General features: G+C 56.1%; 1 protein-coding gene across 2 annotated transcripts in view; it reads right to left on the bottom strand.

Moving 5' to 3' along the window:
* Positions 1-3,853: 3,853 nt before the first annotated feature.
* LOC101961295 (RP1 like 1) overlaps positions 3,854-11,905 on the bottom strand; it is a 107,569-nt gene continuing 99,517 nt past the window's right edge. Inside the window, exons 3-6 of one of the 2 annotated variants that reach the window (XM_078030797.1) lie at positions 6,696-6,793; positions 5,739-5,998; positions 4,800-4,942; positions 3,854-4,172 (exon numbers count right to left, since the gene is read on the bottom strand). In XM_078030797.1, the coding sequence (XP_077886923.1) occupies positions 3,870-4,172; positions 4,800-4,942; positions 5,739-5,998; positions 6,696-6,793 (804 nt within the window). In that variant the 3' untranslated portion in view covers positions 3,854-3,869. Of the gene's footprint in view, positions 4,173-4,799; positions 4,943-5,738; positions 5,999-6,600; positions 6,794-11,905 lie in introns of those variants that run through there. The other variant, XM_078030798.1, reaches the window with a different exon arrangement.

Below are 11,905 nucleotides of genomic sequence, written 5' to 3'. Positions count from 1 at the left end.
ACCAGGGGAAACAGCAAGTGGGCACCAGGGGGAGCAGCAGGTGGGCACCAGGCGTGACTGGTGGTAGGTCTGGAGCAGTAGAAAGTTTGTCCTGATGGTGGGAGAAGATTGAGGGGGACCTCAAGACATGGTACTTGGCAGGGAACTTGGGAGGAGGGGGCAGGGAGGTGCAGAGGGCAGTGGGCTAGGATATGCCATGGTCTTCCTGGACGGTTCCGCCCTTCTCAGCTGGGCCATTCTGGGTAGGCACTACCCTGCTCTGGCTGGGTGGACGGGGGTTTGAAATCAGGTGTAAATTGGGGTTTTGACTCTATTCAGGCGCTACCCACTGCCCCCCACAGCCAGTGGTGCTGGGCCCTAGTTTGAGGCCTCTGGAAGTCGGCTCCCCGGAGGACTCGAGCAGGCGAGGTGGTGGCCAGGGGAGGGATGGGCCAGCGGGACTGCTGTCTGCCCACAGCCCGGGTCAGGCTCCCCACACCCTCAGACGGTGGGCAGAATGTCCCCACTCTGCAGGTCCTGGGAGCAGGACCCCTGCTCAGGTCCCTGGGAGCCCAGGACCTGTGGGGTCTGGCTCCGAGCTCCAGGCCAGCCGGGCAGGGGAGCCAGGCCAGGGCCTGTGTCAGCCACCGCTGCCCTCTGTGACCCAGTGTAAGTCCTGGTGGCCTCTGTGTTGATGTCAACACAAGCCAGGGAGGAGAGGGAGCTGTCTGGGGCAGGAGACGGATCAGGAAAGAGCGCTGCTCCCTGTGCATTCAGCCATCGCTTCCCCTTCCGACTCAGCTGTGCCCTTGCTCGTTCTCGTTCAAGGCCAGTTGGGTCACTGTGGCATTGCCAGAGGTCCACCCCCAGATTTAGTGGCTGTTTGGGACAGGGGTGCTGGTGAGACCCGGAGAGGGAGGCCTTCAGCCCAGAAGGGGGTCCACCCTCAGGGACAGGCCACTCGCCCCTGCCAGGCAGTCAGAGCTCTGGGTTTCATCCGGTCTCTGAGGTAGAACCAAGGAGGCCGAGGGCTCTGTCACCCAGGCTGTGTGTTAAGGTGGACGGCCCCAGCGTGCCAATTAGGGAGGGTCCAGAAGGAACTGGGACTCCACTTTGAAGGTTCAAATGAAGATACTTTAAGGAAGCGCTGAAAGTGTGGTGAGGGGACGTGGTAAAGGAGGCCCAGCATCAGTAAGCCCCACCCCAAGGAGGCAGGTGAGCTCATGCCCCTGGAACTCAGGAGAGCAGCAGGGGTGCAGGAGGGCCGCCAGTGTGGACTGGGTCAAGAGGGGACCCAGCCCCTCAGCACAGTGGCCAAGCAGGAACGGGACGGGGAAGCATCACTGCAAACGCTCTCACTTCCTGCTCTCCTTGCCGTTACCCACCAGGGGACCCAGGATCCGAAGGCACCAGCCCTAGGAGCCAGCCCCCAGGACCCAGGGGAACTGCACATGGACCTGGGGTGGAGCATCATCAGCACAGGACGGGCGGCTGCTGCCATCATTCTGATTTTAGGGCTGAGAGCCTTGAAGGGACGCCGCATGCTGGGGCTCTGCTGGCGACGTGGTAGCCCTGGGGCTTCTGCAGAAGGACTGCTCTCTAGCTTTCTGCACTTGGTAGGCCACCGCGCCAGGGAGTGTTCACTGACACTTGGCCCCCTCTCTGCCCGCTCCCTCTCCCCGGGTGGCAGAGACTGTACACTGAGCAGCTGAGATTCCCAGCCACATCTTAGGGGGCAGAGGACGTAATTCCCTGTGGCAGCTGTGGCAGGCATGCAGACCTCAGGGCGTGGCAGCTGGGCAGTTCTGCCATGGGCTCTGGGACACTCCTGCCACCGTCACCCTGATGCTGAGGAGAATCCCAAGACTGTTCACAGTGGGTTCCTGTGAGGCCTGTGGCTCACTGAGCTCCCGAGAGCAAGCAGCTTTCCTGCTGTGCACACGGGCCTCTCGTGGCTCTGGAAGCCGGTGCCATGTATCATGTCCATTTCTGCGTGAGGTGCGTGGACCATGATCTATTTTCCTGGCAGAATCTGGCTGATACGGTACTTGGTACTGAAAATGGTTCCAGGAAATACAGCTGCAATGACAACAGGCTGGGTTTGAGCTGAGGCTGCAGCCACAGTCTCCTGGGCCCCAGGACTAAGTGCTGCTGTCCCCTCTAGTGCTCGGCGGCACAGCATAGTCCTTCCTGCTCAGACCCCCAACCAGCTAGGGTGACACATTCTGCCTCCCGGGCAGCCATTCCCGTGATGACATCACAGACAGGTGCCAGGGTTAACTGGAAAACACGGCATCGGCAAGGCCCTGGCCCTCGTCACTGTAAGCTGGGCACAGCAGTCGGCAAGTGCCATGGCCAGCATTCCAGGACAGAGCGGACCTGCCCCTTCACGTCCAGCAGATTTATTAGAGGAACAACAGGCGCCTCTCTGAAGTCACACAACAGTGGCGGCCTCCTGGGGTGGGAAATGGCCTCCCAGGGGGAGCCCCAGGAGCTCTGGGCAGTGCCAGCCCCGCCTTGTGCTGAGCTCGCCCCGACATGCCACGCCAGCTGTCTGCTCAGCACCGAAACGGGAGGGAGATGAGCCTATGGAGCACCAGCATTTCTGTCCTTACACAGATTCTTAGTGCACTGGACCTGTGGGTCACATGGCTAAAGGGGCAGGACCTCGTACTGCAGCCTGAACTCAGCACAAAGCCCTCTTGCCTTGCGCCACAGACTCTACTGGAAACCTGACAGCCACCCCACCTGGTGGGAGTGTTTTCCCACTTATTACATGCTAGCTTCAAAATCCAGTGGGCCTACCAGTTCCTGGGCCTCTTTCCTAGTGATACCAGGCACATGGGCAGTAATCTGTCCTTTACCTTAAAGGGGATGTTCTGAGGATGTCCACACCATTGGATTCCTACCAATGCATCAGGACCCTGAATCTCCGTAGCTTTACCTTCCATCTCTGAAGGGAAGCACCTTAGCAGGGAATTCCAAGTATGTACCACTCCCCATTCCCCAAGTGTGATGAGCATTATCATATCAATATGTGGGCTGTTGCAGAGAGCAGGAGGGTGCACCCAGGCCTTGGCAAGGCAGTGGAGGGAGCCACGACGCTCTCCAGGCAACGCACCCGACTGGCTTCTTCTATCTTTGAGGACATGTGCATTTCCCAGATCAGACCACACCTGCTGCCATGTGCCAGAGTGTGTCCAGTGACATCACCGCGGGGGCTGCCACGTGCTAGAATGGATGGCCTGACGTGGTGACAGCTGGGGCACACCAGGATCTTTGCAGGGGTCCTACCCGTGGATTCAATGGCCCCTCCTCCACCCTTTAAGCCTTTCCTGGTGGCACTAACACTGGCGTGTGCACCGTCCCACACTATCTTCAGACCCCTCGGGCGGTGAGTGATGGCCGTGGGTTCTTGACCATGGCCCTGCCACATGGGGTGGCAGACATAGCTGTGGCTCCAGTTAATCACCTTAACTTGGGGCTCCATTAAGAGAAGGGGAAGTGTGGTCCCTAAGTCCCAAGTCACAATCTCCTACTTAAACCCCGACTCCAACCCGACCTCAGATTCCTCCACGGGAGGTTCAGGCACTGGTCAGCGTGTGTTCCATAAGACACAGAAAACGGTGATGGGGGGAGCTTCAGCTCCTTGGTCCAAGCTTCGTCCCAGGGTCGGTTTCTCAACAGTCCTGCAGCTGCTGCCCCTCCTTGTCAGGGATTCCTAGCATCTGGGGTCCCCCAGGCACTGCCGAGCCCCCGAGTGCACCACATTTGATATTTCAGCCTTAGGGTTTCGGGAGAACTGAGTCCGTGCTTAGGCAGAGATATTCCCAGAGGCTGGGGAAGGACGGGCGGGGGGATGGAGGGGGAGAAAGAGGAGGAGACGGGGGTCAAGCCCAGTGACTCGATTTATCACCGGTGAGCATGGCAGTGAGCAGCAGCTGCCACCCCACGCCCAGCACCAAGGGGTACTGTGGAGCACAAGCCAGGGAGCTTCCCGGGGCCCCTACAAAGGAGTAGACACGTCCCTCCTTCTGGGTCTCCTCCTGGATCCATGGGATGAACTGAGCCACAGACACAAACACGCCAGGCCTTCCCCTGGAGCCAGAGCTCTGGCCCCAGATGAAGACGCCCGCCTGGAAGAGCCTCTGGGATCCGTGGTCAGCACAGACCATGGGCACCCCGCTGTCCCCCTGGGAAGGAGAAAAGAGCACTGGTCGGGAGTAGTCTCAGGGCCTCAGCCAGGGCCCCGGGGCCAGAGGGTCCTGGAGGTGTGGGCTGGGGCCTCCCTCCTGGGCTCCCCTGGGGCCTCCTCCCTCCTGGCCTCTGCTAGGGCCTCCCTCCTGGGCTCTACTGGGGCCTCCCTCCTGGCCTCTGCTGGAGCTTCCTCCCTCCTGGCCTCTGCTGGGGCCTCCCTCCTGGGCTCAGCTGGGGCCTCCTCCCTCCTGGGCTCAGCTGGGGCCTCCTCCCTCCTGGGCTCAGCTGGGGCCTCCTCCCTCCTGGGCTCAGCTGGGCCTCCCTCCTGGCCTCTGCTGGGGCCTCCTCCCTCCTGGCCTCCGCTGGGGCCTCCTCCCTCCTGGCCTCTGCTGGGGCCTCCTCCCTCCTGGCCTCCGCTGGGGCCTCCTCCCTCCTGGCCTCTGCTGGGGCCTCCTCCCTCCTGGGCTCCGCTGGGGCCTCCTCCCTCCTGGCCTCTGCTGGGGCCTCCTCCCTCCTGGCCTCTGCTGGGGCCTCCCTCCTGGCCTCTGTTGGGGGCCTCCCTCCTGGCCTCTCTCCTGGGGGCCTGGAAGGTGGCGGAGGAGGAAGGCGGGCAGGGTCCCTACCTGGCTGTTGCCATTGGTGTCCTGTTCCTGCCAGGCACAGAGCGTGGCCCTGGGGAGCTGCTGCACCCGCTTGCTGCACTCCCTCCAGCTGATCTGGCTCACCCGCAGCTTCTTCAGGTGCATGTTGGCGTTCTCGGGTGGGCCTGGCAAAGGGAGACGTCCGCGTGAGACGGTGCATGGCATGGGCCACTGGCAGCCATCAGGGTGGAAGTTCTGGGGCCTCCCATTCCTCAAATCTCCAGTTCAGAGGGTGGGGCCTCAGGGAAGACCTAGGGCAAGGCTCTAGCAGGTGGTTCCTCTGCGGAACCGGCTCCCTGCAGCAAGCTCACTTCTTCCAGAAGCAGCCCCCGAGAGCCCCAGTCCCTGCAGGACGAGCTGCAGTGGGCAACCCTCTGAAATGGGGTGCGTGGTGTCTTTGCCAAGCCAAACAGAGAAACCAGGCACAGGACGCACCTGGAGGGGCTATTTTGCAGGAAGGAAATGACCAGGAGGCTAGTCTTCTCCCCACCTGCCCCCTCCCTCCCAGAAATCCTCCCTGACGGACCAGGCCGGAGCCCTGCAGGAAAGTGCTGGAGTGGCCACTGGACCAGAGGATCACTGGCTTGGAGTTAGGGGGGGTAGTCTATAGCATGTGGTCAGCTGATGGCGATGGACATTGTAAAACAGGCCCTTCAAGGGAGAATCCAACAATCTGATGAACAATCATCATTGTTCTCATACTTTGGAATTCTCCAGTGTCCAGGCTTTTCATCAGGATCTTACCTATGTAATTCCACTAGTTTAACCTCCATGATGTGTTTGAGGGAGACATCGAATACTGTTACTCTATGAGAAGGTGAAGAGGGTCAAGGATCTTGCCCCAGTTCAGACCTGAGACTTCCTGCATCAGCCCAGGGCGACCTAACACCAGCCTCCCGGGTTCCCAGGGAAGGCACCCACCGTGCACAGCAGTCGGCACCCACTCTGCCATCCAGCACCTGTCCCAGACCCTCTCCTTCTCCTGCAGGCAGATGGGCATTTTTAAGCGGGTGAACTCCACTGGCGTGGCGAGCAGGAGCAAGCAGAGGTCGCTGTCAAGGGAGGGCGGCTTGTAGTCTTTGTGAATAATGATCTTCTGCACTTGCTTTCTCTCCAAGTGGGTGCTGCGGAGTGTTTTGGCTCCTATGACCACAGTGACATTTACTACTGCCATTTCTAATCTGAAGAATGAATACAAAAACGCCCTCACCAACACATTTGTGAACAATAGAGTTCGCAACTAAATACCGGGAGGTTCAGAGCACTGGGCATGCCACCGTGGCTCGAGGAGTGCTGGAGAGTGGAGATCAGGTAGGTAGGGGACAGGGGTCCCACTTCAGCAAATCTCTGAGCCAATGACCCATCAGCCCAGAGAAACCCGGAGCACCAGGAGGGCCACGAGAGAAGAGACAGCGTGGCTGGCTTATCGTCTGCTGCATCCCCAGCACTTGGAATAGCACACGGTAGGTGCTCAGTGCGTGTGTGTACAATGAATGAATCCACCGCTTTGTCTTCATATACAGAGGGCAGGCGGGGGCGGGGGTGTGGGGAGAGGCCTGGGCGGGTCCTCCGACCCTGGGGTGCAGCCGCGAGGAGCCGCCTGTGGGTATGGTTGGCTGAGGGAAGCGGAGAGAGCAGGTGTACAGTGACTTTGGTCCCAAGCCAACAGCAGTGAATGTACTGGGGACAGAACCCCTGGCCTCCAGGCCTTGTGCACCAACCCACCAGCCGACCTCTAGGGGACTAGACAGGTGTAAACCAAGGCGATGCCCTGGGCACTTACAGGGTTCTCGGGAAGCAATGTGCGGCCGTCAGGACCCACCACTGGTGTATGATGGCGCCTCCACAGAGGTGCTGCCCAGACATCTGGATACTCACTTGCCACGGGAATTCACCATTCTGGACCTGAAGCAGTTCGCGGAAGGGCAGCCATGATGAGTTTGGAAAGGCAGGTCTGTAGCCACACTGAACCGCTTCTGGAAGAGACAGAACCCTGACTCGCACCCGAGAAGCGCGGAGAAAGCCTCGTCTCGTGTTCCTGGCGCCCGTCCAGCCAAGGACGTGGCCCAAGCGGAGGGAAGTGGAGTGAGCAGGCCAGGCAGGGACAGGTCTCGGAAAACACCAGCAATCACACCTCCTTCAGGGTCTGGTCCTTACCCCCAAAGGGAGCTGAGAGACCCCCAGGGCCGTGCGGAGCTCCACTAGAGAGTACATGGAGTTGGGACAGCAATGGGAACAAGCCAGAGACACGCAGGAGACAGAGGGAAAGTCACTGTGGGATCACCAGCCGTAACCAGAGGAAGTGGAGTCCAGGCCTCCAGGAAGGCTGCAGGAGAAGGCCACGAGGGACAGGCCTGCAGGGGAGCCCTCCCACGGCTGCGGGCCAGAACTCGGGTTTCCTGGCCAGGGCTGATGTGGATCTGACCACAGACCACACACTGTGTCTGGGTGATTGACAGGTGTGAAGGCAGGGACAGCTTTTATGGCAGGAGACCATTCAGAGGCTAAGGCAGGTTTGGGGTGCAGGGGGAGGAGAAGAGGAAACTCCAGAGGAAGGGCAGTCAGAGAGGGGGCTCCCTGCTAGGGACATGGCTTAACAGCTCAGCGGGGAGTCTGGGTCAGAGAGCTCCAGAGGCAGCACTGTGGCCCGAGGTCTCTGGAGCCCCAAGCGTCACCTGTCGGTGGCTGATGTTGGGTGCAGGTCTGTGGAGTGTGCAAAGCAGGCAGGCCCTGGATGGCTGCACTCTTCTTTGCACTGTTCTAAACACTGGACGTGTAAAAAGGGAGCTTAGCACCTGCAAGAGTTTGTGCTAAGAGGTGCCAGCAGGCTGAGGCCTCAGTATTTCACAAGGGTCACCAAATAAAGGGACCGTGCCATAGGAGGAAGGAGCACAAACAGGAGCATCCGCTTCCTGCTGCAGTATCCGTGCTCACGGGCTGCAGTTCCATCGCTGCAGAGTAGGCAGTGAGGGATCCCAAGAACACGGGTGAGGGTGGGGGAGAGATGGTGGAGGAAGGCACAAAGACAGGCAGAGTAGACAGGCCCCGTGGCCACCGACCTCCAGTAAATCTACACTCCTTGAAGGAATCCTAAAAATGGCTGGCCCAGAAGAATGAATTATTGAAAAGGGCTTTGGCACAGAAATAATAAATATATGTTCTTTTTTCCCAAAGGGGAGAAGAGTAGGAAAAAACAGCAAAATTTATCAGATAAAACCTGGCTCTTCTAAGAATAGAACAGGAAGGAAGAGCATGAGGAAAAGACTAACAGTAAACTAAGACGAATGGGGGGAGAGAAAGGGAGAGAGAAGGGAAAGCATATGGAAATGGTAGGAGACCTTCAGTGATACACAAAATTATAAGAGGTTATGAGGGGCAAGGGGGAGGGGGGAAAAAAAGGGAGAGAATTGAACAAGAGCAGAGGAGGTAGAGAGGGAAGATGGGAGGGGAGGGGAGGGGAGGGGGGACAGTAGGGGATAGGAAAGGTAGCAGAATACAACAGTCACTAATATGCCATTATGTAAAAATGTGAGTATGTAACAGAAGTGAGTCTGCAATACGTATTTGGGGAGTTCAAAACCCAATTGAGTCAAATGTATGAAAGATGATATATCATGAGCTCTGTAATGTTTTGAACAATCAATTAAAAAAAAAACAAAAAAACCTGGCTCTTGCTTTTTATGGAAATCAGGTAAGAGTGGCAAATGGCACTGGAAGAGTGGGACAAGGCAAACTTTATTTTACGCCTGCGGGCCCGGAGGAGAACAGACTCTAGATTCTGAGCGCCCAGCATCAGTTTTTCACGACATTTATAGACTCTCTGGTGTCGGGAATGTTACCCGATATACAGCTGTGCACAGGGTTCCTAACAGGAAGCACGCTTAGAGGAGCAGAGCGTGATCAGAGGAAGAACTGCCTCCTCTCTCAGGCCTTTGATAAACCTCTACCCCTGGGCCTGAGCCCGGACAGGGCGCCTACACTTCAAGGGGAGTAGTCAGTCCCAGGAGGAGGGAGGGGACCTCTCTCTTTCCCAGGCACAGTTCTCACGACAGTGTCCTTAGAGTTCATTTTACATCCAGGCCTGGGTTTGTCACTTGCTATGCTGTCACCCATTGCTACCCATTACGTGTTGGAATTGCAAGACAAGTATAAATGACCTTGAGAAAAGATGGCTGATGAACTCATAAACACTCCTACCCAACACATATAGAACAGGTCCTCGATGCCCACTGAAACTGGCCAACAAACATCATTTTTTAAAAAAAGAAAAAAGTCATTTATGCCAAAATCACTAAAACCCAGGTCATGCTAAACTTTGAGGATTTTCCAGCTATTGTATTGTTTCAACAGGACGAAGGTGACAATGACGTTCAGCACACAGTCTTGCTACTCTAGAGGTTCTCACAGCATAGAGTTCTAGAGACTAAATGAAAAAATCAAACCATAGATTCCTATAACCATCTGCAGCTCAGGGGCATCGCCATGGCCAGACAGGCCATAGGAAGCACAGGGCCTCTGGTCCTCTCGGGTCAGGCACACTGACATCTCCACCTTGATGTGGCTTCTTAAAGGTCGAGATGAGGAAACAACTGAGCCAGGAACTAGAGTCAGCTGTGCAGAGACGAGTACAGGGGTGTCCAGGGAAGAGGCTCCCAGCCTCCCAAGAGGACCACCTCCAAGAGGGGGGAAGCCCCCGAAGCCCAAGGGTCCCCCTAGGCCTGGGGTCTCACCCCTGTTCCAGGGCAATACTACAGACAGTCGTGACCCGGCCCCATCCCTGTCAACAGACTGATCAAGGTGGTGGGGATGGGGGCCAGGCTGAAGGGGAGAGGGGGACAGCAATGAGCTTCCTCCAGACCACCTGCCGCAAAAGGGGGTCTGCCGGAACTGGCCCCAGGCCAAAGGCAAAGTATAAAGAAAACATGGAGTATTATAGGATAAGAGCTCAGAAGAGGAAAGGATTTAAAAAGGAGAAAGGCAGAAACAAAGAAAAATAAGGGGAAAATGACAGACTTGAAAGTTAAACCCCTAAGAGCTGGAATGTGCCGCGGTACCCTTTTGTGTTACAACCACAGCCAGCGTGGGCCATGAGAAGCCCCGTGAGGTCAGCACAGTCCTGGCAGATACCTGGGAAGAGGACAAAGAGAGAGGGCAGCCAGGAAACAGGAGCCCCGGGCACACTGCAGATTGTGATGGGCTGGGCTCCGGGCCCCAGTGACAGTGATGGCCTCATAAACTCCCCACTTTGGCCAGGCACAGAGTGGTCTGCACCCTAACCCTAAGGGTGCATCAGAAGAGCCCAAGGCATCCAGCTGCACCACACACAGACAACACCCTCCACACAGACAACATCCCCAACACACAGACAACACCCCACAGACAACACCCCCCACACAGACAACACCCACACCCACAGACAACAGCTCCACACAGACAACACCCCCACAGACAACACCCACACAGACAACACCCCCCCACAGACAACATTCCCCACATAGACAATACCCCCCAACACAGACAACACCCCCCAACACAGACAACACCCCCCAACACACAGACAACATCCCCAACACACAGACAACACCCCACAGACAACACCCCCACACACAGACAACACCCACACCCACAGACAACAGCTCCACACAGACAACACCCACACAGACAACACCCCCCCACATACAACATTCCCCACATAGACAACACCCCCCAACACAGACAACACCCCCCAACACAGACAACACCCCCACAGACAACATTCCCCACACAGATAACACCCCCCAACACAGACAATACACCCCAGAGACAACACACACACACAGACAACACCCTCACACAGACAACATTCCCCACACAGACAACACCCCCACACAGACAACACCCCACACACCCAGACAACACCCCCACACAGCGCTCTGGCACTGTAGACGGAAGGAGGTGGAGAAGCCTACTGGGTACTCTAATGACATTATCATGTGGGCACAGATAATAGAGGGGATCTTTGTTTTTGATTAAAAAATTTTATCTAAAAGAAAAAATTTTTAAAAAGTTTTAAGAGAGTCCATAAATGGAAGGTCAGGAGTAAGCTGCTAGATTCAAACCCAAATATATCAGCAATGAACTAAATTACATGGATTTTAAAACTATAAGCTTGTTTTTAAATAAAACTAAAAAATTTAGGAGTACGTCAATGGTTGGAGCACAGACCTTCACTAACACACGTTATGGCAGCCACCCAACAGTGAATTGGAAAAATAGAGAAGCTTGGGAAAGAAAGAAATAACACTGCTATTATTCACAGATGACATGGCCTGGGTGCAGAAAACACAGGAGAATGTGCATATAAACCACTGTAACTAATAGATGAAGCAAAATCATTAGATAAAATGCAAAACTCTATACACCAGCATCAAATTAAAAATAAATACAGAAATAATACTGTTTATATCAGCTCCAGAATCATAAACTATCTGGAAATAAAGGGAAACAAATATGTACCAACTTTTGTTCCAGGAACTTTTTATTTCATACTGAGATAAATCAGGAAGGGTGTGGCATGTCGCGTCCTGGGTTGCCCTGCAGATGGAATACGTCCCATCAAGACCTCGACGGCTTTGTGGAATCTGACGACCCTGCTCTGAGGTTAGGAATGCCATTGGCCACGAAGAGCAGCACAACCGCGCAGGCAGCCCAGTACTAAAGGACTTGACCTGTCACATCTCGTGACTTATTATAAAACCATGTGAACTAAGATGGGGGGGGGCACAGAGACCAATAAGTAAGCGGGGGTGGGGGGGGAGCTGCAGGCGTGTGGGTGGAGACGCGATTCCTCACTAAGGAGGAGATGGGCATTGAGGCTGGCCTAGGTGGACATCCATACAGGGGGAGATGGGCGCTGAGGCCGGCCTAGGTGGACATCCATACAGAAAGACACAACACACAATGACTGTGCAGGGAAGACCGTGGGACCATCCAGTGGGTGCATGTGATGTGTGAGGAGCAGTCAGGGTAACTGGCTTTTCATTCCCCTGTCCTTGCTCTGTGTCTGGACCCCCTGACCTCTCTTCTAGTTCTGCATAAAATCTGTAACG

The sequence above is a fragment of the Ictidomys tridecemlineatus genome, chromosome 14 (assembly GCF_052094955.1).
Source record: "Ictidomys tridecemlineatus isolate mIctTri1 chromosome 14, mIctTri1.hap1, whole genome shotgun sequence".
NCBI classification, from domain to species: domain Eukaryota; kingdom Metazoa; phylum Chordata; class Mammalia; order Rodentia; family Sciuridae; genus Ictidomys; species Ictidomys tridecemlineatus.
This window is presented reverse-complemented; position numbering and strand designations above follow the sequence as displayed.